At 42.0% G+C, this 27,125-nt stretch overlaps 2 protein-coding genes across 2 annotated transcripts; one reads left to right on the forward strand and one right to left on the reverse strand.

Moving 5' to 3' along the window:
* Positions 1-1,390: 1,390 nt before the first annotated feature.
* lmf1 (lipase maturation factor 1) lies at positions 1,391-22,153 on the reverse strand (the record flags this gene model as incomplete). Its single annotated transcript, XM_084568298.1, has 11 exons — positions 1,391-2,007; positions 2,617-2,729; positions 4,134-4,317; positions 5,165-5,318; positions 6,748-6,928; positions 8,132-8,299; positions 12,588-12,653; positions 17,315-17,463; positions 19,716-19,726; positions 21,241-21,550; positions 21,943-22,153. The coding sequence occupies 11 exons, from the start codon at positions 22,151-22,153 to the stop codon at positions 1,821-1,823; spliced, it is 1,734 nt and encodes a 577-aa protein (XP_084424424.1). The 3' UTR covers positions 1,391-1,820.
* A 1,103-nt stretch (positions 22,154-23,256) lies between these two features.
* Positions 23,257-26,101, forward strand: sox8a (SRY-box transcription factor 8a). The gene is made up of 3 exons (XM_084567934.1): positions 23,257-23,744; positions 24,319-24,572; positions 24,679-26,101. Exons 1-3 carry the CDS (start codon positions 23,335-23,337, stop codon positions 25,431-25,433), a joined length of 1,419 nt encoding a protein of 472 aa, XP_084424060.1. The 5' UTR covers positions 23,257-23,334; the 3' UTR covers positions 25,434-26,101.
* Positions 26,102-27,125: the final 1,024 nt, after the last annotated feature.

Genomic DNA, 27,125 nt, shown 5'->3' on the forward strand with positions numbered 1-27,125 from the left:
GCTGGTGCCATCTTTTCCATTTGAAGTCAAGAACTTCCAAACAAGCAGCGTCCTCAGCTTCCTGTGAAGGTCTTATTATAGTGCGTTCGTACAGCTGGTGACAAAGCAACTGCTTACAATATAACAACATAATCGATGGAAGCCAGCAATATAAGGCTACAAACTGATGTCCAACCCTTGCTGCTTGATGGGCCACAAATTAAAGTTGAGTTGACCTCAACTTAATTGAGCTTAATTTGTTTAAACAGATATTATTGTATTATTAGTATTATATTATAGCTGACAATGATTAGCTGTTTTGCTGCAGGGTCTATAAGATTGAAAAGCTGTTGTTAGCAGTATTAGCATTTTTGTTGGCTAGGGCATTTTTAGAACCCAGAAACCCTGAATAAACCTCATCTGCTGTCATAGCATGTTATAATCCACAGTTATTCTACTCTAATTTGCTATTTTGAGAGTTCTAATGTATTTTATAATGAGTTGAGCAATAAACCTCAACTTAGAGCTTTCTAGTAAGCCAGTATATTACCTTGCTACCTAGCTAGCTAGACTAGGCTTGCACGTTAAGGGTAACCTACCTAGCTAGCTATCTAGTCCATAACTCCTTCTGTTTTTTATTATGAGAATAATGTATCTAAGAAGCTGGCAAGGTGGAAATAAATTCGTCAGACACAGTGACTGCTAATTCTTCGAAAATGCATATCCACTGTGTTATATATACAGAAACAAAACACTGTTTGTGCTTCCTTTGATCCTAGTGCAGACAGATGTTATTGTTGTGCTTCACATGGTTGAATCTGGATCTGTGACAAACACAGGTGAATATACTGAAGGGTTTTCCACCTACTGTGAGGTTTATATCTAAAATGCATTACACGTACTAAAAAAGGTTCAGGAAGCACTCTGATCAATAGCATCCAAAACCATAATGGTAAACAGCAGTCAGAGACCCTAGTCAGGTGGGCAACACCCACAGATATTCCTATTAAAACCCAACTCTCCACTAGTCAGTAGTCAGAACTGAAGAAGTTACGTGGATGACATGTCTTCAAGAAAAGCTAGAAGTCCATTTGCCTTTGTACTACTGTGTTTTTGTATTTCTTTGACACAATGGGGGTGGGGGGGGGGGTAATTACATAACATGGCTTAACAGACAACTCACTTGGCAATTACCTGGAAAAGAGCACCATGTAGTGGCCACTTTGGTTAAGGTTCAGTATGGTTGCTCTCAGAGCCGGAGAAAGGATCCATCTTCAGGTATGACACTTTTCTTTCTTTGTATCATTTCAAAACATCTGTCCAATCTTTTAGGCAATAAGGACGAATGGAATTTGACTGCTGAGTGGTTAAATATGTCTGCAAGTCAAACAAACAAATCCCAGTTGGCACACGGTTGTGTTTTAAACCCTGCCAAGTTCAGGTTTATTTGAAATGATTCGAAACCACAGCTAATCTCATCAGATGCTGAATGACAGCTCTAAAATATTCTGTCAGAACAGAAACCATCCTCCATGCTCTTGGTCTTTATTTTTATATACAAGGTTTTATTTTGGGAAAAATGAACAATAGGAACAAAAAGGACCACTTTTAAAAAGTTTTTAAGATTTTCTTGTTTCTTTTAATTCCATGAAGAACCAATTTAAAATGAAATGTCATTTTAGGTTTTACCCGAGGAGCATGTGGAAAACGTTTTGTATGACTTTAAACTTGTCTGGTGATGGTGGGAAGAGTCAATTTCTCTTCCCTTTGGCCTCCAGAACCCTTACTTGTCCTAGAAAAGCCTTAATGTGGAGCCCTTCCTATTGTCTGAGGCCCTGGCCTTAGTTCCTGTTTCCTGGAATATGTGGATGGGGCCAGTTCCTGGATTGGAAGTAGCCCCTGAGTCCTTCTAAGTCCACGGGAGGGAAGTAAGCTCCGATGCGTTTTCTCAGCCACCACTTGCCCTGTGCTGCGCTGGAACTGCCTGGCTGGGTGAACTTGTATCTGAAATGTTCTCCTCGAACCCATCTGAAAGAAAGACACACAAAACAGCTGTTAGTCAGTGAGTGGCAGTGTTTAAACAAACTGACTCCTAAGTTGAGTTCCAAGTAAGTTTCAATCTGTTTTGTAACTGTTATGTGTTTATATTATCCTAACCAAGACTTTTTGAGACACATTCATTCATTTTCTGTAACCGCTTGTCCTCTGGGGGGTTGCGTTGGAGGGCTGGAGCCTATCCCAGCCGTCTCTGGGCAAGAGGCAAGGTACACCCTGGACAGGTCGCCAGTCTATTAGAAGGCTAACTCAGAGAGACAGTCATCCATTCACACTCACATGCACACCTATGGCTAATTTAGAATCACCAATTAACCTAACGAACATGTCTTTTTATGGTGGGAGGAAGCCTTTTGAGACACAGCTTCTACACGTCAGTTTAGATATTATCTGCTATTTGCTTCACCAGAGGGTGCTATAGGACAAGGAATACTTACTACAGCAGCACATTGTGGACATAACACAACTGTCCATACTTTTCCAACTGCGTAGATACTATAGGACCAAGCACTACTTAGCTCTAGTACTTGACAATAGAAGCATTTTGGTGAGGTTGGAGAGGAGCGTGTGTTCTGTATTTACCTGGGCGGGTCTCTGCCCTGGAATGGGTTGTGATCCATCAGTGAGAGGACAGCGCTGTCATTGGACAGCAGACGTCCTGCTATGTGAATCACCCATTCACTCTGCTCGTAGGTCTGAAAGAACATGTGCAGACAATTTGTTAGAAGCAGAAAATAAGGACAAGAAGAGGAGAAAACAAAGAGAAATCAAACTGAGAAATAAAACATGAAGGATTTTAAGGAGGCAGACTGGGATTCACAGCTGATGTTAAACCTGGTGTAAGCAGTAATTTTGGCTGCCTCTCCTCTTGGTTCTCAAAGGGCTCTAAACACCAACAAGTTTCCAAAAAATACAGGAAGGTAATCTGTGTTATGCCAATGGAATCATAATCACGATCAGAAAGATAGTCTATGGAAAATGAGCAAATGACTGATGTCAGGTGTAAGAGGCTCAAAGGGGCCTTACTTTCAAATGCTGATGTTCTTTGCATTGATTTTTTGCCATATCGAGGTTTCTGCCTGCCTCAACTTTTAGACACTTAAGACAAAGATGGAGGCTGAAGAAAAAGCAGGACGTTTATCAATATGCTTTCTTGTCTGTGTTCTTGTGATCAGTTGCTGCCCAAGTACTGTTCAAAGGACACATCCAACCAAGTACAGTCCAAATACCCAGATGAGTAACTGCCCCACCCATCCACTGTCTTCCTTGTTCTGAGAATAAAATGGAGTTCTCAAGTGGAACTACTGCCCCCTAGTGTAAGGCAGTAGGGCTAAAGCCCCAACCAAATCATCAATCAATTTGCTCATCGCCCGTAGGTTGGATGTTCCAGGTTCTGGTTGCCTAGGTAACCCACTTATATAGTCCCCACCCCAAATGTTTGAAAATGAAACAAGCAGAACATAAAAATATTGCTAATGTATGATGTCACTGCTCTCCGTTTTAAAAGACGCCACTGCTTCACGCCCACTTTCAGCTTGGTGAATCTGGTGGTAGGAACCAAAGTTGTGGATGGTGTTTTGCTGCTGCACATGGTTGGGAAACTGTGTGTATGGCAAAAGCCAACCAACAGCTCCCATTTATCTTGTCCCCTCTAAGCTGAGATCAGTTCAACTAGAAACCCACACACCGTACGTCAGCAGAGATTTGTTCGCCTATGCTACATTTCATTAACATTCCTTGATCTCTTGTTGTTGCATCTAGTCCGCCCCTTAAGTCTTAAATTATAATTAATCTATCAAAATCATCGGGAAATGGCATGGTGTTTCACTAGCCTGGAGGCCAGCCCAACTGCTCCATCCCACAAAATATTTGCAGCCGAAAGTTGGTCTGGAATTGCTCCGTTGGAAACCGATGATGGCTGCAAAGATCTGCCGTGCCAATCAAATTGCAGACGTCTTTTTTTTCCAGTTGAAACAAACTTCATGATGAAAACCCAATGGCGTGTTACCAGACTCATTTCATGATAATAATTGAGTGTGGGTACTCCAGGCAAGTATTTCCCTCCAAACATTATCCTTTGCAGCTGTTCAGAATCTCACCTGGAAGGCAGCAAACCACATGAGCCAGTCCAGCCGGTAGTGATACGGCGATATAAGGCACGGCCGTCTGGAAACATCCCCTGGCTTACACAGGAACTGGTACTCCTCCCAAACTGCCTCAGGGTCCTTGGGATCCGGGCTCAGAGTGCCCTGGAAAATCACCTCGGTACGCTCCTTGGTGATGCTGCTCAGAGGAGTAAAGAACGAGGGAACAGTGGAAAATAAGATCAAATCATTACTGTACAGAAAAAATGTTATGCTTTTACAGGCACACACTTTCAAATCATATGCCTAAAAATATATGTGCAGTAAAGGCGTGATTAGATTATCGTTAACGCATTATTCTGCGGGGAGCTTTGGTTTTTATATTATTTTTATTATGATTACACTCAGTTGGCCGTTTATTAAGTACAGCTAAACCTAATTTCAGTACAGCTAATACTAATGCAGTCAGCAGTCCTGCAATGACGTGTTTCTAAAATTTTGTCCATTCCTCTGAGGGTAGCTGAATGAAACAAACATCCCTCTGTGTAATGCAGTAAAGTTCAACTGCCCCCCAAAATGACCATGAACTGAATGCAGCACATTCAAACAACAAGAACATATATAAAGTACGTTATAGTTTGGATATTTATAGTAGGACCCTTGCATTAAAATGAGCTAGGTGTACCCAATAAACTGTCACCAGAGAGTGCGAGTAATGGTTTGGTTGCCTGGTTTATCGTTTCTTGAAAAAAGTAACAGCAGCCTTGTAGAAAGTGGTAGTTCTATGCAGCACAACATAAACACATGACAAAGCTTGTTTGGTTAAGATATTTAACAAGAAAAGCAACAGGGCTTCCAGTTTGAGGAGTCATTCCAAGACTAAAGTGCATTTGACCAGACTGGCTGGCTCTATCTTTAATGCTGCACCGATAACACAATTATGTCATTCGGCACAAACACAGACTCGCGGCGCAAAAAGCCAGTTACCGCAGTGTGGAAAAGCTGCGTCTCCGAGTTCACAACCCCCGCGGCCCCTGAGCGTGTACCTGCCGAAGGCCCCGTAGGTGTTGACGATGCGCAGAGGGTCGAAGGAGGTGTTCATCACCTGCCTGGAGCTCAGCAGGTTCGTCACCACGGGGACGCTCAGGTAGCCAATCAGCACGCCCAAGGAAATGTTCACCACCCGGCGTACGAACATACCTGATGCAGAAGAGAGGATGCTGGGTATAGCTTGTAGCGACTATCATTTTCTTTTTAAACAACAGTACAGACACAGAATTATCAGTCAGCTCTGAGAGGCCCAAGAGGAAACTGTAATTACTTGTTAAATGAAGGTGACACATTTGTTAGTGTCTGGCCTAGAAGGAAGGACCATGTCTGAGCATCCTCTGTGGGAAAGGTTTAGACTGTTCGATGACGAGACGGCTGGTATTGACCAGTGTTGGCAGAGTCTACGCTAGTTCCTTCCTACCTGTGTCTGCCTGCTTATCCCACGCTTGTTAAAGACATCAGCATAATCCAAATAAAACTCTTTTCTCACCGTCACAGCCTTTCTAGTTCTGTTCCGATGATTAAAACGCGCTCACACTCCGGGGACAGCGCTATTTCATATTCAACGTCCTACAATGAAGTAAAGACACTAACGGGTCCAATGAGACCAATTAGAGAGGGGCCACTCTCACACTTTTACCACATTTTTTTTGCAGTCTGTATTGTAAAAATGTAAGCGACATCCCTTTAAATTCCTATAAACCATATGTCATACTTTTCCCAGCTACTCCGCTATCCAAGTGGAAATCCCTTTTATTCTCTCCAGTATAACCAGACTCTCCACCTTCTCAGGCCTTTAGTCTCTATTGTACGTCTTCTGTACATAATACCAATGTTTTAATTTGGTTTGGAACTATATCATAAGGATGTTCCGGCACTACATTGTTTTTATGCCATGGTACTGGTCTGTTTCTTGGGATCACAGCAGCTCAGATTTCTGGTGAACTCCCCAAACAGGAGTCACAAAAGACAGTGTCTTTTGCAGACGGTGAGCAGTGGGGAGCTCATGTTCGGACTAAAATATACCCACAGCCTGCTTCTGTTTGATGAGAGACGGTGGCATCAGGCCAAGAAAACATGGTACTTGTTCCAGCAGGTTGGCATGTCTTGCTTCAGTCTTTTTAATAGGTTGGTTGAGCTACACCTGAACGTCATCCAGGAAGTAGCAATTCAAACTGCAATCTTTAAAATGTTTAACTATTTCAGTCAGTCTGCCACTGCACAGTCTGAGCCAAAAGATCATAATTGATGGTAAAATTATTGGCGATTGGCAAAAAAACTGCTTGTAGGTGCCTTACTGGAACCTTCTACGTGTGTAATGTTGGTTACGTATTGTAACTCCAGCTTCTATAAGTGAAATACTTTGGAGTAGTTGTTGAGTAAAGTGGTTTTGGGTGTGGTCGTATCAAAGCTGTTTGACACGAATAGAAGTACATGGGGGCCGTTGGGACATCCCCAGTACATTGTGAAAATAATGATTCATTTAAAATAAAATACAGAAAAAACAATCATTTGAAAGCAAAAGAGACCCCCAAAATATATTATTTTTCAATAGGTTAAAAGTTCAAAATCTGAATACCTTTAGTAGGTTTCAGGGTGCGTCCAGCTGCATCCTCATTCTGTATCTCCAGCACCGCCTTCTTGGCTCCAGACCCGGAACGAAACAAGAAGGCCAGCGACGCATCGTCAAAACAGGCCAAACTGGGAACAATGGTCAGCCAGTTCAAAAAACTGAGATTCCCGCTCACTATCAAAACCACCTACAGCCCAAAACACAAAGCAGAGAGAAAAGACACTCTTAGTATAAAACTTTTTGAACCCGGCTAACTTGACATCTGTGACTTCTGACACCCATGATGTGCAAATTACATTTAAGTGTACAGCGACGGATAATGTAGGCAAATGTGATAAAAGATTCTGGCACTTGAGCCATTAAACCTTTCTAATGTAATAATAATGGTCAGAATAGTCTCGCTTCAAAAGGGGTCAAATTAAACTCCTGCCTCACTCACATTCCTGTCTTTGCTTCCTTAACAACGACAGCTGACTTTCAATCTAACTTTGCTAGCTAGCGCTTATAAAGTTTAGCTAGTTCACGTTACATTGATTTACAATAATTGTACATCTCCGTGGTTGAAAATTCACAAGTGCAAACATCGGGTTTTAGAAAGCAAATTTTTAACAGTGAACAAAACAATTAGCTTATAGTGCTACTTTTTCTCCGTGGGGTTAAATTCAGTACAGAGCAGGTGAGTGGCGGTGTGGAGAGTCTGGGGAGAGGCAGTTTTGGGGAAGAGATGGAGGGAGAGATCCTATTGTTTTCGAGAGCAACAGGGAAAAACAACGTAAGGACAACATGTTTTGAAATGTGCAAAAATAATTTGGATTCATTACGAAACCATGGCGGAATAAATTGGACACTGGCGGGCCCCCATAGTGTTAACTAAGCATTCACTTATGAAGCAGAGCAGCTAATGAATGAAAAGTTGGATGTTTTTACTTTAAGTGTTGTCAACAATCGCATTTCCATCGTAGCTTGTAAGCTAGCCGTATTTCCCCCGCCCACAAAAGCGAAAACTTTGCCTGGAGTCACTCCGTTGGAAACGGATTATGCTCGGGCAAAGACCTAAAAATCAAATCAAGTGGTTGGGCTTTATGGAGTGATGTAAGGAAAAGTAACACCAATGTAGTCATACATGCCATCTGATCACTGTTGTGTTGAATTTGATCGGTTATAGGACAATCCGGACCGGTTGAAAGTTGTCAGGCTTTACTTCTAAAGGACAAATCAATACATGAACCAAACAGAAATGGTCTATTCCCATGAAGAACTCATCCTTTCAAGTCTGACCCTTGCTGTTTTAATTTCGTCATCTCCCTGTGCCATTTCCTTGTCCAATGGTTTAACTGTACAAGTGTTTGTCATCAATAGGTGCTGTGTGCTCATGAACACTGGGAGTTACCTGGAAAAGGATCTGCATTGCTCCGTTCACTAAGCACATCCGCCTGCCCAGGAAGGTGAAGAATGGAACAATGAGCTCGATGAAGTGGTTGGACAGCGTCTCGAAACGATGGAACCACCAAGGAGAGCGATGCATGTAGTACGACATGGGGTTGGGAACTGGCTGGGTCTGGAGAGAGAGATAAAGCGAAACGTCACGTGTGAAAGAGTCGGGGGTTGTTCTAAATGACCATGATCTTTCATTAATGGAATGACCAATGCGTTTTAAATTTAAAAAAAAGTTTGATTATGTGGAATATCAGTTGTACACTAAACATTTTCTAAAACCAGGCTGCTTCTTCTGCCCCAGATGGAACTTTTCTCAGCTTTACTTTGGCACCAACTCTTCATCTCTAACCAAGATGGAGAGTAATTTATGGTGCCGCACCTTGAGGGAAACATTTCCATGTCTAAATAAAGAAGAAACTCCATTTAAATGAAGGCAACCCCACCTACGCACAAAAAAACACTCAGAGTTCATACAGCGCTGCACTGTTTGCGTGAGCACGGCTGAGTGTGTGCGCATGCGGTGGCAGCATGCAGAGCGTGTAATAGCCGAACATGCAAACAGTGTCAGGTGGGGCGGTGAAAAATAAATATAACGCAGAAATAGGTGGAGGAAAAAGAAAAACAAGACAGCTGGCATGTTAATCTATACTTGTTTTTATGGAATATAAGAAAAAAAAACAGGGTTATTTAACCTGTGGCTTACCAAAACACCCCTGGAAATCCAAGGGCAATGAGCCCGCAGCCCCAGGCAACCAAACAACCCCACATGGCCTGCAAACAAGCTGCACTGCGACAAACAGACCGAGGCAAACAAAACGCCAGCTATGCCAAAGCACACCTACGGAGCCCCCTGAGAGTTAGGACAGGAGGAGATCTGCAGTTCCTCAGCAGGTCTGAAAGGAAGCAGTGTGTCAGAGGGAGTAATAAGGCTTCACCTGGCGCCAGTGGCTTCCGGTGCTGCATGTGTTTGCGTGAGTAAATCTGCATCACCCCAAGGGCCGCCGACAGCTGAAGCTGGGCCATTTCAGGGAAACTGACCTTGTCCAGCACTGAATAAGCTCCGCATCGTACGATGATTTGTCAGGTGACACAATTTCTGGAACACTATCCCAAAATACCCGTTTGCATGTAACTGAAGAATCATCCTTTCTAAAGAAGGACATGGGGTTTCAAATTTAACTCATAGTTAAAGCAAGTCTGGAGCTTCTGTCTGCCACTGTGGCCACATACAGACAGGACACTGTTAAATACTGTTAATAAAATGTTGTGTGATAGTAGCACAACAATATTTGATATTAGCTGATTTTAGCTAAGATTAGCTGTGATAATCTGTAAGATTTAGTTGGTTCAAAGGTGTGTACTGACTGATGAAGGGTACACTTACACCGATCAGGCGTAACATTATGACCACCTTCCTGATATTGTGTAGGTCCAAAATGAACCTATGAGGCCCTCAAAACTTTCAACAGATGTCTCTGAATATAAGAAACAGCCATTAGAAACAGCTGCACTTTACTATGCATCTTGATCCCCCGGAGAATCAACAACCAAATCTGCAATTCAACTCTCAGCTGTACTTATAAGCATGTACGTAACTAAAAGTGGATTAGAGAATGAAAAGTCTCATTGACTATTGGACAGATTGTCAGGAAACTTTGTGCATGCATGTACAAATGTGGGTGAATTATAAAACCGCCGGCTGTCATACACCGTAAATACACTGATCAGGCATAACATTATGGCCACCTTCCTAATATTGTGTAGGTCTCCCTTGTGCCTCCGAAACACTCATCAGAGAATGGACATGAGCCTTCTGACGGTGTCCTGTGGTGTCTGGCAACAGAGTGTTGTTAGTGGGGGCCTTTGGGGTAAGGGGAGGGGCCTCTGTGGATCAGGCTTGTTCCAGTGCATCCGACAGATGCTTGATCAGTTTGGGATCTAGTGAATTTGGAGGCCAGGTCAACACCTTGTGCCGTTTTTCATGGTTTTTGAGTTGTTCCCAAACTGTTCTTGTGTGTGTGCCTGTGTCAGGCTGTGCCCTGCTGGGGATGGCTGCTGCCATCAAGGAGTGTCATTACTATGGGGTGGGGGTGCCTGGTCTGGTCTAGGTGGGTGGTACATGTCTAAGTAACATCCAAAAGTTTCCCAGCAGAATATTGTATTGTGACAAGATGGTCAATGTTATTTACTTCTCCTGTCAGTGGTTTTAATATTGTGGCCGATCAGTGTAGTTTCAGTTTGGTTATACTGTTCGTTAACCGAATAGGCTCGGTTAAACTGAAAACTAAGCAAAATGTTTTATTACTGCAAAAACGTGGTGAGGATTCAGTGAAATAATGTGTTTCTGTATCATTTAATTTCCCATATTATTATTATTATTGTTCAGTATCTAAGGCAGAGGTACTCACCATCATCTGGGTTCTGACTCCTTATAAAAACAAATGTCCCTGGCTCTCGTTGCCATACTGTGCAAATGCAATGTGTGGTGTGCCACGTTCAAAAATTTATATTTGATTAATTATGAAATGTGGCAGAGAGGCTGTAACCGTTCAATATTTTGCAAACAACTGACATGGTGAATTTGTACAGTGGACGAGATTAAATCTTGTATTTCATCGCACAAAGCCACAAGTTTGAGAGCCACTCATCTATTCCTGTGTATGGCATAAGCGATGCTGAAACTGTGGGAAAATATGGGAATAAATTAGATTTACAATGCAGAGCACCAAAAAACAACTAAAGAAAAATTCTCCCAAACTAAATTTGAAGAAGAAGGAATCCTAACACATTATAATCCCACACAGCGCTAGTTATCAAGTCCCACAGGAGCCAGTGTATTACAGCCTATACTCCAAGATTACAGTCGAGCTATTCACCCTGTTTAAAATACAATGGGAACGGAGTATGTGTGTCCTCTCCAGTCATCTAGCCCCATAGGAGCCAGTATATTCCTGTCTATGTTAATTACAGAAGACGGACCTCCTCCCTGTGAGGGTTGGGAACACAGAGTAGTGCGGGTCAGAGCGGTTGAGTGTCCCACAAGGGAAAAACAAACAGTGGATTTGCACAACCTCATGGTCTGTGTGAGAGACTGATTTATTGGAGCCCACAACAGCGGTTACTGTAATGTGCTGCCCTGGTGTGGTTAAGCTGATGCGAGTTCACTGCCGTTTTGTCATCGCTCAGGAGACAAAGCCGGGGCCCGGAGTGTTTGTATATCTGGATTGTTCTCAAGAGCAAATTACAACTATTCATTACTGCAACAAGTACGAAAACTGAATGTGTTAACATTAACTTGTCATTCATTACTGGAGTCTTCTGCAAAGGAAACAGTGTTGGGAATTTATACTGATTTAAGACGCACGGACGCTGTCGTAAATAAAGTGTGTCCTAAAGCTGCTCTAATCAATATTTGTGTATCAAATCTGATCCAGACCACTGTATTAAATGAGAAAGGGGTCGCTTGTAGTGACAAACCCACAAAGAGTTATGACCCACTGCAGCTTCTCTCAGCTGTAGAGCTAGGGTAATAGCAACCTCAAGCTCATTGTTTAATTTTTAAGGCTGACAAATTTGCCGTGTTGGTTGAGTCCACTACCTCTCATGTGTATTTCCTAGCGTCACCCGGCTACTGTTTTCAGCAAAAACACTAAAACAGCCCCGGCTGCTAACTTAGCAACTAGCTGGTGATCATAGCATTTAACAGCTAATTATCGAGACAACACTCAAACATGTCCCATGTTCAAACACGACTCTAAACAAAAGTTGTTATTAATTATTACAACAAATATAATTCCAGAAATTGAGGTTAGCAACTTGAGGCTACATTACAATCAGAGCAGCTACTAGCATAAACTAGGGCATATATCAATACCAAGTACACAAACTTCAGACTTGCGTACTTGGTGGTTTGGAGTCAGAAGTACATAGTCTGGAGGACAGGCACTTTGGTATTGGAACAGCAGAAATGCCTTCTGGGATACGTGTCTGAACCATGTCCACACATGTTACCGCCCAATACATCCTTGATAAAATGGGCGGGAAAAGTACACATCTGGGTATTTGGACTGTACTTGGCGACTAATGACGTTCCACAAGTTCACAAGACAAGTACAGACGAGAATGCACACTGAAAAGTCTCTCAGGAAAGCTAGATTATACTTTTTTGACATTTTAAGATAACAGTAATTGAGAGAATAATCAACGAGACCAAGCATAATAAGTATGGTTATAATTATATAACCATAATTGTAGCCCAGTGGAAAGTAGGGCAATAGTATCAAATACTGTAATCCAATGCAAGAACTTTATGAACGTCTTTGTCAGTTTTATCAACCGTGTATGTCTCATGTAAAGCAGGAATGGAAAAACACAAGGTGTTGAAGACGCAATCTTCCGTTCACACGTACCTCGTAGTGGTAGTCCATGCAGGTGAGGTCTCTCCAGCATTTGTCGCCTCTGATTTTAATAAGGCCCTGAGAAAGACGGAGAATGAACATCTGTTACACAGGATGCCTGCACTACCTTCAAACAGCAACGTGCACATGTGCTCTAAATCATATCAAATGAGCCACCGCCAACGGCCAATTAAAAAAATCTGACTGCAGCTTGTGAGGTCCGAGACGAGCTCAGGTGAAAACTTAATAGGACATCAAGATATATTTATCAAAAGCACATGGATGCAAGAAAAAAGGGTAACACAGCTATGGGAACATTAACAAAAAGGAAAGAGGTACAGTATAACATTTTCCTCATTAACTCTGAATCACAACACACTGATAGGTTGCTGGGGGCTATGCACAGTATGTTATTTAAGTTACAATCAACTACTCAATCCAGTTTAGGTACTTTAGCACTTATTTTTGAAAAGAAAGCAAGTAGGGAGACAAACAGAAGAATACAAGGGAGGAAAAAAATGAAGGATCAAAGAGATGGAAGTATTAGAGGAAAAAAATGTCGCCATGGAACCAAATTAAGACCAAAGAGAAGTGTGTGCTGATGAAGCTCAGGTCCTTAGTGCGGAAATTCATTCGTGACTCCTTTTAACTACTTTTACTCTGGACATTGCATATAATCTAATAACAGCTAAAAACTCTGCACTTGAGGATGCATTCAAAATTCTTAAGGTTTTACGGACTGACTGACCTTCATGTCTTAAAATGACGATGGACTGTCGTTCCTCTCTACTTAGCTGAATGGTTCTCGCCATTATATGCGTTAGAAAAGCAGTTAAATAGGGCCATCCACTGCAAAGAACTGCGTACCAACCCTACTTCTGAAACTCATGGTGTCAAACACATTAAGAAGGCAAGAAATACCACAAATTCACTGTTGACAAGGCACATCTGTTAATGGAAAACCACTGAAGCTGACCAAGAACGCCAAGAGTGTGCAAAGCTGTCATCAAAGCAAAAAAGTATGTAAATATATTGAATAAATGATATATAGTATATAGTAATTGTTAAGCAGTCACGATATCCAAGTGTCTATGAGGCAGGTTATCAAACGCTACACAGCATGGGAGGAAATCTTCCCTATATAGAATCGTTTTTACAAACGTCTCAACCTCCAGAAATACTGAGAAATGTGCCTTCGGTTCTGTGCCTGTTTTCCACCAGCTGAACTAAGTAAATAGCGTGCTATCCAGGACACAAGACTGTCAATATTGACACATAAGCCCGTCATGTGGTTGCTAAGGAATGTGGAATAAATCGCCGGCTAACGTCTTTAACCTGATTTAGAAAACCATGACATTTCATTCTGATTACGAGCTTGGCTGCCGGCTGCCGAGGTGGCGCAGCCAAAGAGGTGGCTGATAATTCAATTCGATCATGAGATGTTGAAATGTCATCAATTACAGATCTACAAACCTCTGACATAAACAGAGCGGGCCAGCTAGAGTGTCGGGAGGCCCGAGGAAAGTTTTCATGAGAAACGGAGAGGGATATTTTATAAAAACTCCACGAGCTCCAGCTGGATTTAAAGTCATGCTAAGCAGCTCTGTGAGAATACACTTGGCACTGCGGTGTTTTGAGCTAAGCCCTAAAGTAAGAATTCCAACATGCCGACTACGACAATTCCAATATGTTAATTTTTTATTTTTTTTATTTCTAGCTCAAGGGGAATGAAGAAGAAATCGATTGGCGTCTTGTTATTCTGAAAAAGTTAGCAAGCATATGCACGAAAAATTCTTCTCAAAGCAGAAGCAAATGCTTTGCCATCCAAAAACGTCTAGAAGGTTAAGATGGGTTACGCAGTATTAATTCTGACTTGTCAATTAACCCTGTATGCACAATGGCTAGGCAGCGCCATCTGAGGGTGCAGAGCTGTTTTGAAACAATGAAGAACCACAGCAACATGACCAAATGGCCAGAGCACTAATTAAGAAGCACTCTAAAAGTCCTCACTCTAACACAATAATAAAACTGGATCTCACTGAGTGATGACTTACATAGAGGTCCACCTCAGGCTAATTTGTTTAGAGGCATGGGAGAGGCTGAAAGACTGCATATCAACTAGACCTAAAAAGTGATGATTTTTCTGCTCTTATGTGCTTAACATATTTGGAGCACGTACTTAAAAGCTAATGAGCCAATGTGGTTTCCTAAAATCTAATCAGCTACGCTTCTTTTGTAGTTTCCTGCCTGATTACCCTCACAATCTGCTGGTATGAACAAGCTGCTGAAGATTTAATTAAAAGGCATCTGAGCAGATTAACAACCCGCCACAATGCGCATGATATAAAACATATCCAGCTATGCTAATGAGGACACCATTAAAGGTAATTAATGGGATGCTTCGTTTTTTAGGTCATCTGATATTTTTATATTTTTGCAGCCGTGTGTTGGGACTGGTGTGTTTGGGCTGAGTTCCAAATGAGCCAAACACTCACCATATGAGGTACCGCAGAGGAGATGTGTTAAAAAGCATAGCAGCATATTTCCATTTTATTTACAGGTTGCAATCAAGGCAATTAAAAAGCACGTCCTAAACTCCTAGTCTGTGAAAGGTAATATAGGTGATTATAAGTAACTGAAGTGAATTATTGCAACAACTGTTAAAGTATTAATAGAAGCTCTTGCCATCTTGCAAGTTTGGTGCCAGAGTCTACGCAGCACTGTCCGAGAGTGGACATGCCCAGACACATTTGTGTTTGGTTAATACTGAGCCCTGCTCTACCTCGATCAGCTACAAAGAAATGTTGGATTGCAGTCAAATGCTAACTATTGATTGCCAACTTTTCTCCCACAGAACTTACTTTAGTTGTTAGCTACTTACTTAAAATAATTCACTTACACTCACTTACTCAAAAAACAAAAGGTTAATTTACCAAAAAAAAAAAAACTGCAAAGAATATCCTTGAGGTGGGTTAGCCCAGTTTATAACACAACTACTCATTTTGTACGTTTCAAACTGTTACTTATATGTTCCTACTCTAACGTTCCTGCAGGGACGCTTCTCAGAGCGGTTGTCAGTGACAACTGTCAATCACAGTTGTCATCCTAATGACGTCACATCCTGCTCCTGTATCATCAAATAACTAACTAAAACGAAACTTCTCAGAAAAATGGACAATTGAGCATACATCAGAATTATATTTACTACCTAAAACAACAAAAACCTTTCTTGAAAATAATGATTTGATGTGCACTTCAGTGTTTTAGTTTGGGCCAAGTCCCATCCACTAACATGGAGGTGGTGAGCTTATGACCTATACTGCAGCCAGACACCAGGGGGAGCTCTACATGCTTTGGCTTCACTTTGGAGGAGTTGTCATGGCATCCACATTATCTACAGTCTACAGTCAGTCTCAGGACACCATGTACCAATTGTCAAAATACAGAAAGTGACTCAAAATTTTAGGGGTATATTTAAGTCACGCTGTAAAAATGCACTCTGAAGCATGGTGGGTGTTCACAGAGACCACCAACTCCTAGGTTTGAAGGAACCTTTGAAGTGTGTGCCGAGTCGTGTCATCCTCGCAAGCAGAAACTCTATAGCAGTTAAAGAAAAGTGGTGAACCACAATGCTGTCACACAGATAAATGACTGTGACCAGGGTGGATCAAACGCCGACGGACTGTGGCAGGGGCTGACTTGTACTTAACACTACGGAGACACTCACAAAGAGATTGAGTCCTTTCTCTCGGGAGTTCTGCTCTAGTGTCACAATGTCAGCCCAATCAAAATAGAAAATGTAGCCTTAAAGTTCACCAATCCATAAGATTTCCTCAGCTTTCAAAGCCAAAGGCAGTCAGCGAGCATCATTTGTTTATCGCTTACCATCTGGATTTGATTTCCTGACAAAACAGCATGTGAATGCTATTTGGAACTTAACTTTAATGTCCTGGATGACCGCCATTTTTAGAATGCGCATGTAGTATTCTGATAAATTACAAAAAGGAAGAGAAAACGAAGATTTAATTTTCAAAATCCTTCATGTGGATTATCATCAAAATTGAATTAGCTGATCTAATAAGACCGAGGGTGAAGAGGTCACCAGACATTGGCCAGGTCTAACGGTAATTTCTTGTAATATTCAGACCTTGTTAAATCCCAAAATTTAAGATATTAGTAGCAACTTTGCTTATCAGTGAGTTCCAAGTGCACTATAGAGTGAAAAAGACCCTTTGTGTTTGAGCTTTCTTCATGGTCTAAATGAGAAAAAAAGAATTTGTAACTGCATTGAGTGACAGATAAAACACAGCCTGTGGTCCAAAGTTCACCATGGAAACTGTCAAACAACCAGAGATGCTGTTAAGTTGATTTTGGCTTAACCAAACAGTGGCAGAGTTTTATGCTAAAACTGTGCTCCCAGAATAACATTCATAAGACTAACACTGGAATCACCTAGGGAGTTACGCTGCGAGAAATGGGTTTCCCTTTTTCACACTGTTTTACGAGATGCATTCAGGTACATTTACGTTTAGCATTTAATGCATTTGACAAGTTAAGCTAGCTACAACAATCTACTGCATTTCTTTGATGTCAGAAATAGTAGAAAAATAATTTCGCTCCCCAAAAATTACTTTACTTATATTTCTTCTGTCTGTCAAAGCAGTTGTTTTCTGTCGTTCAGTCAGGCTGCAGTCTCTTATAAAGTTTCAATGACCCGTTCTGCGTATTTGTGAACTCACAGCTCCCAGCATGATGCGAACTATGAGCCATCTGAAGGTCCAGATAGAGATGAGGGAGGGAGGACAGCGGCGGGGAACCTGGCACAGAGTCCACACTGGACACAAGAAGATAGCCAGAAAGCCCGTCTCCAACAGCTGGCTTTCCCATCCTGCACAAAGAATCAGAATATTGTTCACAAAGTGCTTTTTCTAACCAAGATTAAGTATGCTGCAACACGCAAGAGCTGCGTATGCTAATACTGATCACAACAGTCAAAAAATCCAAACAGAGTATGCAATGATAAAGTTTGTTGTATAGCGCAGTGGTAATGCGCTAAATGCAGAAAAAACAATGCAACGGTATCTCTATGCATCAAAGTTAAAGGAGAACGCTAACCGAGCTAACAGTAACCCAACCGTAACCAAAACGCGTACAGTAACCCAGCATTCAGTAATGTAATATGACAGCATCTAACTTGACAGAGATTTTTACAGAGAAATGTTGCCTAAAAATAAATACGGCCTCAGATTGTGTCAATCTCATTTACACAATCAACTCTAAGGCTTTTTACTGTCTTTTTCACGCCTCATAAACCTTTTTGACCAGTCAGGGCCACCATACATGATGAAATTGTCAAAACTTGAGTCCCTACCCAACATTGTCAGTCGCTGTTGACAACCAGCTCGATCGTGGAAAGCGGTAGTCCTCCTTTTTATTGTGTGGTTCCAGTATTGCTAGTAGCACATAAAACCGTACCACTGAGATTGTGACATAAGCCTGAAAATGATCTGTATTGTCCTGCGGCTCTTTTATCAGCGTGTGAAAATATTTTCTGCTAAGACGTGTGAGGACCATAAAATCATGCCCAATTTTGGCAATTTTTGGAACAAATAGAATAAAACTTAATGTCAGAGTCGGTGCGCAAGTTTCGTACACAAAAACCTGTGTTGTATACAATGTTATTTTCAAGTTTTTCACAAAACCTTCAGGTTTCAGGAAGTAGTTTTTGAAAATGGTTTTAGAATGTGTTTTCAGAGCTCAACTTTGGTCCTAATGGATTAAAGATATTTATTAAGACGTTTGCTACAAGGTAAATGCCAGTATCGTTACAATACGCTTACAATGATAATGCTAATATGTTGACATGTAGCAAGTATAATGCTTCCTTTAGCATTACCGTCTCCAGGTTAGCATTCTAGCATCTTTTTATTAGTGTTATATGGTAAGAGCTTTTATGTAAACATGGGGGAAATTAAATATTCAAACCACTGTAACCAATTCATGTTTTACAGTGTATTTTTACTACAAATGGATTTATGTAGTACGTCTTCTGATGTTCTCAAGATTCATCATGAGACAGACTTATTTAATGTAATAACAAATATGTTTAAACTTGAAAAAGTGTCTCTCTTTAAGTGCAATTAGAGAAAAAACATTGAATTCAGTAATTCTTACATAGAGGAGGTGGACTGTGCGAAATCCATCCACCACAGGCATAACCAGAAATGTCTGGACCAAGCCCATAAATGAAAACTTGGACCTGGCAGGAAAAGCGACTACCAAGAAGATAGGATTCTACTCTGGGAACAATGTTGGTGCAAAATTCAGTGAGAGTTCATCCAATATTTGTTCAGATATTTGAGCCTGGATCAAAATTTTGAAACATATTTTCTAACGCTATCTATGAGATTCATGTTTATCTTTCTAAATGCAATTTTGTAGCTTTGAATTTTTGTTTAAGTTAGAGAGCAGTGTCTGCCACTAATGTTCCTAGCAGCAAAAAATTCTGGTTTGGAGTCTAGACTTGGGAAATATCAGAGGAGCTTCGTCTGCAGACTTCAAGCTGCACTGTCAGCCAGAGTGATAATCGGTCCAAAATAAAACAGGGACTCGACGAGAAAGACAGTGAGAGTGAGAGAAAAAGAAAAAACTCTTTAGGGGTAATAGAAGCCACAACTCTCAACCACAGACAGGGGCCTGGCGTCTCTCACTACAAAGCATCATTAGCCAGTCAACTAGCTGCCACTGACCTCGCCACTTATTTGGGCTGGAGCCGTACATGCAGCCTCTTATTCATACTCTTTTATTGCTTTTCTGTCTTTAGCATTAGATTCATGACAGCTTAATGGGTTCAATGTGAAAGCAACACATTGCACATAATTTATTATTACTATTAAACCATATTATGACTTCTAAAACATCTTGAACAAGAAATCTCTTTTTGTTTGTTCCTTTACATCTTTACTAAAGTAAGGAGGTTTTGTTGTATGGGTGTCAATAAATCAGTTTCACTGATTCAAAAATTACAAATGAAAGCAAAACCTGTCTCACATTAATACGTTGCCTCTAGTCCACTGCTTCTTTAGGAGGAGGAGGACAAACAAAGAAGGCCATGGTGGGATTAGTTTGGAGTTCACTTACCAAAGGAGTACCTAGAAGGAGACAAAAGAAAACAAAAAAGAACATCGCAACGTAAGAATACTGATGAGCTGCTTCACATTTAATTAGCGAGGATTGACCGAGTATGATTTGGTCGCCATTTAAAGCTGCAACATTTGTTTCTTTGGCCACTTGGGGGCAGCAGAACGAGCTGAAAACACAAAAGGTTTATTTTCCTTATTGAATGTTACGCAGATTATGTCTCAGTTTGATTGAATAATTAATGCATAAAGTATTCCCAAAAATATCTATCACAAAACCCATCAAAAAGGACCAACATGACAAAAAAATAAAAATTATTCAATCGTAGTAATATTTTCAGGTTCCTTTTATTTTAATGGATTAATCCACTAATAAGTACAGATACAGAGACACATTAACATTTAATAACCTATAATTTTTCAAGTAAGAAGGTTTTTACTTATTCTTACTTACTAACACATTATACTACTATGGACACAAAAACTAGCTGCAGAAAACTTGGACTTGACAACAAAGTAGATGGGATTTTAATTTGACTAAAGCTGAAGACTATATTTATTTAAAGCTGCAATAATAAATTGGCCAGACGGTAACCGAGACAAAATTAGAATTCATTTGTTGTCAGGTTTCAGTTCCACTGACAATATTCACTCTTTTTTTAGTTTAGCATTTTTCAATTCCATATTGCATAGTATGGTTTTTATAAATAAAGTTCACTAGATGGAGTTCTGGTGAGGTCGGGATATAAACTGGTAAACCAAGATGGAAGCAATGGAAATAAAAAGTTACAAATGCAGTATCTGTGTTTGAATCAAATATATTAACTTTTTTTTTTTTAACAAATAAGCAATAAAGAAGTTCAGTATGACACATGGGATTTGAAAGGAGTGTCATTAATGTTGAATTAGCTCCATCGAAAAACCAGGTAAACTCATGTCCTGAAAGTAGACAAAGCCACTCAAGCTAACGAAACAGAAATATTATACTTGTGTAATGGTTTATTCAAGAAAATGAATCATTTGCACGTATCTGTAAGCATAAAGTATTGTTTTCAGTATCTGGTGTGACCCCCTTGTGCAACACTAACAGTAACTAAATGTTTCCAGTAAGTGTTGATCAGTCGTCTATAGTGGTTTGGAGGAATTTTAGCCCACTCCTCAGATGTTGGTGGGTTTCCTTACATGAACTGCTTACTGAACTGACTGGATTATGGTCAGGACTTTGACTTGGCAAATCCAAAACTTTTAAGGGGTCGTTGTCTTCTTTAATGACACCGTTTCTCTTAAAATTCAGCTCACACACAGATGTCCAGACATTTGTTTTCAGAATTTGCTGGTGTAATTCAGAATTCATTGGTCGCCATGTTTCTGATGCTGGTATTAAGTGTTTTTTCGTCTCTAAACATGACGCCTCTGAGAAAATCCGCTGATGTTTTGAGTAATTTTTATGCTGAAATGTTGAAAATTCTGAGTATCGGTGTAATAACATCTTAAAAACCCATCCCAGCATCAAATCCCACACTCACCACAGCTGTCCCACGTTGACCAGGGAGTGGTAAAGCACCCACAGCGACACCATGATCAACATGTTGGCCATTCCCGTCGCCAGGACAAACCCAGACAGCGCCATCCCCACCAGGGCGATGCCATCCAGGTTGGCATCCATGTCGCTCCAGTCCAAGAACCAGAGGATGGAGGGGGTGTACGCTAAGGCGGCCAAGCCTATCTTGCCTCCCACGTAGCGTTTGACGCTGTTGAGGTAATTCTTGCAGGGCATCAGGCCGCGCTCGCCTATCAGCTGTTTGTTCTGGTTGTAGGCAACGCTGAACGCCACAACTGCAGAAGAAGAGAGACAGGAAAGGATAAAGACAAATGCATATTTTATTTGGAATTCAGATCATTTGACACCTCTGGACATTGCTCCAGCCGGATCATGAGGGAGCAGATGGAGCAGCTGCCCCATCAGAGGCAGTTCAGGTGTATTGTGGTCTTATATATGAGTGTTGTTGGTAAAACATGACAGCCACTTTAGTGAAATCAGATCCAGCTCTGGTTATGGTGGCTGGAAACAGACAGCTCTGCCAGCATAAAGCTGGCAAGTAAGCGCCAAGAGCACCAAAACAAAAGGCACATGAAAACTGACTGGAGTTTCATGCAGTGATTTACAGTTCTGCTAGGAAACCTGCGTTCAGGTGCCCTATAGCCTACATTCATGGCAACATACTCACAGTAAATAAAGGCGACGGAGCGCAGCAGCACGATGCGAGTGAGCCAGTAAGTCCCAGGCCGCAACGACCGAAGTCGTTTTCCCTTCTCCGTGTCTCTGCTGGTGTTCGCTCCATTATCGGCGCCTCCGAGAGCCGAGTCCGTTTCTGTCTTCCTGCCGTCCACACGCCTTTTCCTCACGGAGCTTTCTGAACTTTCACCGCCGGCCGCCATCTTCGCGGAACTCACGGTCACGTGACGAAACAGACCCGGAAGTATTATTTATTGTCATATACCTTTCCTATTTATTAATTTGATTATTTTATGTATTATTTTTTTTTCTTTGACGAGGCATTTTGTTAGTAAAGCTAAATAACTTATTTACTTATTTAATATTTTAAATATCAGCTTGTTAATAATCTTTTATAAGATTAGTTTAAATGTGTTAATTGATATCTAACTAATATGTTGCGTAAAAATATTAAAGGCAATGGCCTTCATATATAGTGTACCTAATGTGAATGCATGTCGTTAGTTTCGAGCATTTGAACGCAGCATGCAGGGATCATTTTTCCCCCAAAGATTATTATTATTTGTTTACCAAGAATAAAAATAAATAAATAAATAAATAACAGAGCAATGCAGAAAATTTGCTATACAATATAAAGAAAATGGGTTGCAAAAACGATATACTGATGGACGTGGTTAAATGACTGATATATTTTCAAATAATTATAGAATAATTACAACAACACAAAATAAAAACTTGGACAGTGGTGTAATATCCAGACCTAATAAAAAATAGGGCCTCTCATTAGAATTGTATTGCATTGTATTGTAATTTTATTTAGTTTTTATTGTTTAACAAAATTCTAGTTTTAGTTCAGTTTTAATTTTTGCATAGACAAGATTTAATAAGCCCAGAGCAGGTATTAAAAAATAAACATAACACCAGCATGCTGTGTCGTCGCAATAAGCATGTGAGTTATTGTCTCATTGTTGCGTTGACAAATAAAACCAAAAACAAAAGGCCTAGGTTTAACTATAATCACCTTACAACTCTCCAAACTCTCCTAAAAGTTTCCTTCGAATTCTTAATCTAATACTGACTGTGTCCGTTCTCTGTCTCCTCCTGCTTCGTTATGCCAATCTAGGAGAATCTCGAATTTAGCCAAAACCAATAGGACTAGAGGGGTGGAGAGTTAGGTGCGAAAAGGCGTTGAAATATTACAGCAGTGGCACGGCAAACTTTTCTTGGCTGTGGAGGGGGATGTGAAAGGGAATGGCAATTTCAATACAAGAAATCTGGGATCTTACTCGTCTTCGTGGTCATACAAGTCTTCCCACAGAGCTGTGCGCATTTACGCACTTGGAGAGCTCCTCGGCAATTTAGGACAACATTCTTAGACCCAAACATGACTGAGGAGAACAAGTCGCTGAGGGAGCATGTGTGCAGTCCAGCGGGCAGTGAAGGCTCCGTGTCCCAGCACGGATCGGACTCAGAGTCCCCGACGTCTCCGACAGGCTCCGAAGCGCATGAGGCAGCGCGCCCGTCCGGGATGACGCACAAGCCAGAGAGTAGCCCGGAGGAGGAGCGGTTTCCCGCCTGCATCCGCGACGCGGTGTCGCAGGTCCTGAAGGGTTACGACTGGTCGCTGGTGCCCATGCCCAGTCATGGGGAGAAGGGGCTGAAAATTAAACCTCACGTGAAGCGACCGATGAACGCGTTTATGGTTTGGGCGCAGGCGGCGCGGAGGAAGCTGGCCGACCAGTATCCCCATCTGCACAACGCTGAGCTCAGCAAGACGCTGGGGAAACTTTGGCGGTGAGTATTGACTCTCACGGATCTTCGTTTTCAACTAATGAGCGCTTGCATGTACCACCCATGCGTTGTCAAGACTGCCACAGTCGGAGTTCACTTCAAACTCTTATTTAAAAATAAGAAGCTCCCTTATCAGAACTTTCCCAATACAATGGGCCATAAAACAGTAGAAGTGGTCTAAAATGGAACATATCATTTACTGAGATCATTTGCTCACTGGGGGTTCATTACTAATGCCACCACGTGGGTACTTTGTTATGCCAAGATTCAGAATATTCAGTGAATAAACCATTTAAATCCATACACAGAACAGTCCTGCATTAAAGCAGCACAGTGTTCACGCCTCTCTCTAAGCCGTGGTAAGACAAAAACCTGATGTTTGTACTTATATACAGTATCTGCGGTACTACAACATTCCACGGCAGCATGCAGGAAAATCTTCTAGTCTAATGGAATTACTGACATGTGTTCAGTATCGAACACACAGCAGCATGCAATCCATTTTGAAATGTCCAAGCGCCTTTTTCTTCCGCTGGACCTTATCCGTTCTCCGCTAACTGGTGCCGCTCCTCCGCAGACTTCTCTCTGAAACGGAGAAGCGTCCCTTCATCGAGGAGGCCGAAAGGCTGAGGCTGCAGCACAAGAAAGACTATCCGGACTACAAGTACCAGCCTCGGAGACGCAAGAACGCCAAACCGGGCCAAGCAGATTGCAGACCTGGACTGGTCCAGCAGCCGCAGCTGCAGCAGGGCCTTTATAAAACAGATCCGGGGGTGGGCAGGCTAGGGGGTACAGGAGAGGTGCCCCACCATTACCACCCAGACAGGACAGGTGATTGGAGTTTAAAACACCTTTCATTACACCACGTACTGCAGTTAATTTGTTTTATGCGTTGATGCAATAAACAGATTTGTGTTTCCTTTGTTTTGGTTTCCAGGTCAGTCCCACGGACCCCCAACACCTCCTACTACCCCTAAAATCGACCTGCACGTGGGGACCAAACACGAGGGCCGTCGCCCTGTGGACATCGGCTCTGCTCCCAACCGTCAGAACATCGACTTCAGCAATGTGGACATCTCAGAGCTCAGCACAGACGTCATCGGCACCATGGATGGGTTTGATGTCCACGAGTTCGACCAGTACCTGCCTCCAAACAGCCACAGCACCGCTGTCCTAACCCCGCCGGATACCGGCCACCCCTCCGGATCATTCATCCCACCCGGCAGTCATTGTCACTCCCACGGCATACCCGGCTGGACGCCCAAAACGCCGTCCTCATCCAATCGCGACGCCCGCGGGACACTTGAGGTCGGCAGCCATAAACCCCAGATAAAAACCGAGCAGATGAGCCCGGGTCACTACAGCTCCTCCACCTCTTCCCCCACTCCTCCTCTACCACCACCACCAGCATCACACCAACCTGAGTACACCTCCCTGGGCTCAGGCTCAGGCCCTTCCTCCACCTCGTCCTCGTCTCCTCCCAATCAATCAGATTACACTGACCTTCAGAGCTCCGGCTTCTACAGCGCTTTCTCCGGTTACCCTGCCAGTCTGTATCAATACCCCTACTTCCACTCCTCCCGCAGGTCTTACGCCGCGCCACTTATCAACAGCCTGGCCTTGGCGCAGCCCCCGCACAGTCCTCCCTCCGGTTGGGAGCAGCCTAGCTACACTTCCCTCAGCAGGCCTTGAAGAGGACCAAAATGTGGCCTCACAAGTAGACTGACAAAGACTTAGCAAGTTAAATGATACCTGGACTGATATGGTTTGGCACTGTTTTCGTGTCGATATGTCGCTACATTTGTCTATTTTCATGGTTGTGTTCACCGTTTTTCCTTGAATTTGTCTCTCTTCCGAGTAACAAAAAAAATACTGCAGAATGACATCTGATCTTGCTTTGGACTCTAAAAAGTTCCATTAAAACCAGTGACATTTTGGTATGAAAGTAGCACCTATTTAAGACAAAGGTGTTGTAGGTTTTACAATTTTTTTCCACACTAGAGCTGGCTGGTTCCACATGTTTCCCTAGGGATCATTATTCTTCAGCCAGAATGCCTGCTTTACATCAGTTATGACCAAGAGCTTGTGTGTTTTCCTTCTTAATTAATGTAGAAATGAAGAATGAAACTGCAAAACCTTTCACACCTTGTACTTGATTCAAACATTTGTTCTGGTGACCGTTTCTTCCCATGGTTGGTTGAGCTTCAGGGTGATGATGTATGTTTAGGACTTTGACGTATCACCTAAAATCTTTAGTTTAAGGCATTTACGTCCTCCGCTGCCGTTTCATTTCCAGGTTGTTTCCAGTCCGACAGCTGCTCCTGCCGGGTTTCCTGTGAGAAGATTAGCTGATTTCACAGTCTCAGCTCCGGCTGTCCTGTCCATCAGGGCCCGTGGCCGATGGACAGGACAGCTGGACTAAGATTTCCAGAAGCACCGCAAGAAACACACCATTGACCTATAACATAGAAAACACTTCGGAGTTACAGATATGAATGGAAATATCAAAATAGTTTAAAAGTCACATTATTATATCCAGGCTAAACTTCTACAGAAGGTAGTAAAGAAGCAGCTTTACCTTTAACAAATGTTAAGATTATCCAGATTATCTTCAGGACAAACCCAGTGGCTGCTGAGCAGAGGTTCCACCCGGTTTTAAACGCTTCCTGTGCGGGACCGACCTGGCCGCCGCTGCTCAGTGGCTCACTGTCTCAGCAGTTTACCATGACAACCCGGTTGCCAACGACAACAAGACGGCCAGACAGAAGCAACATTGATTTTGCCACATGTCCACGAATCCCTGGAGCCGGTGGAAGGAAGTTTGCAGAGGTGACGTTTTTTACGCCGGCAGACTTTAACGTCACACTTTCTCCTATGATAGGTGTTCCACTCTCAACACGAGTGACCCACCTACTCCCATGGGTGTTTATTTGAGTTGTAAGGCTGGACGGAATATCTCTTATTCATTGGCTTTATAAAAAAATAAATAAATATATGGGTGAACCCTCCATGACATCATCAACAGGATTCCTGAAGTTTCGAGGCTCAGCGTGGTGGCTGCAGCTGTCGCCATATTGGCTAAATCTTGCAAAGGAACCCACCTGTCACTGAAAGCAGCCTTAATTATACTTAGCTTTAAGCCTTGAAATGATTTACATGGCGAGTTATATAAAAAACAAACCTCCATAGAGTTGTCATGAATGAAAAAAATAGCAATAGGGCATTTAAGGCATTTTAACATGGAAGACTATGAAGACTTGTTATAGAGTCAGACTGACTCACTTTTGAAGAAGGCCTCAAATGGACATTTTTTTGGCACTTTAGTTTTGCATTCATGGAAAAGGCAGGTTGCTCTTTTTCCTTTCTTTCAGTTTATCTAAAATA

The sequence above is a fragment of the Chelon labrosus genome, assembly GCF_963514085.1.
Source record: "Chelon labrosus genome assembly, chromosome: 19".
In the NCBI taxonomy this organism is placed as follows: domain Eukaryota; kingdom Metazoa; phylum Chordata; class Actinopteri; order Mugiliformes; family Mugilidae; genus Chelon; species Chelon labrosus.

Excerpts from the sequence above, each read along its gene's own strand:
- sox8a (XM_084567934.1), top strand. The coding sequence starts at position 23,335 with ATGACTGAGGAGAACAAGTCGCTGAGGGAGCATGTGTGCAGTCCAGCG. Across the intron at positions 23,745-24,318 it reads ACGCTGGGGAAACTTTGGCG|ACTTCTCTCTGAAACGGAGA; the intron begins GTGAGTATTGAC and ends GCTCCTCCGCAG. Across the intron at positions 24,573-24,678 it reads TTACCACCCAGACAGGACAG|GTCAGTCCCACGGACCCCCA; the intron begins GTGATTGGAGTT and ends TTTGGTTTCCAG.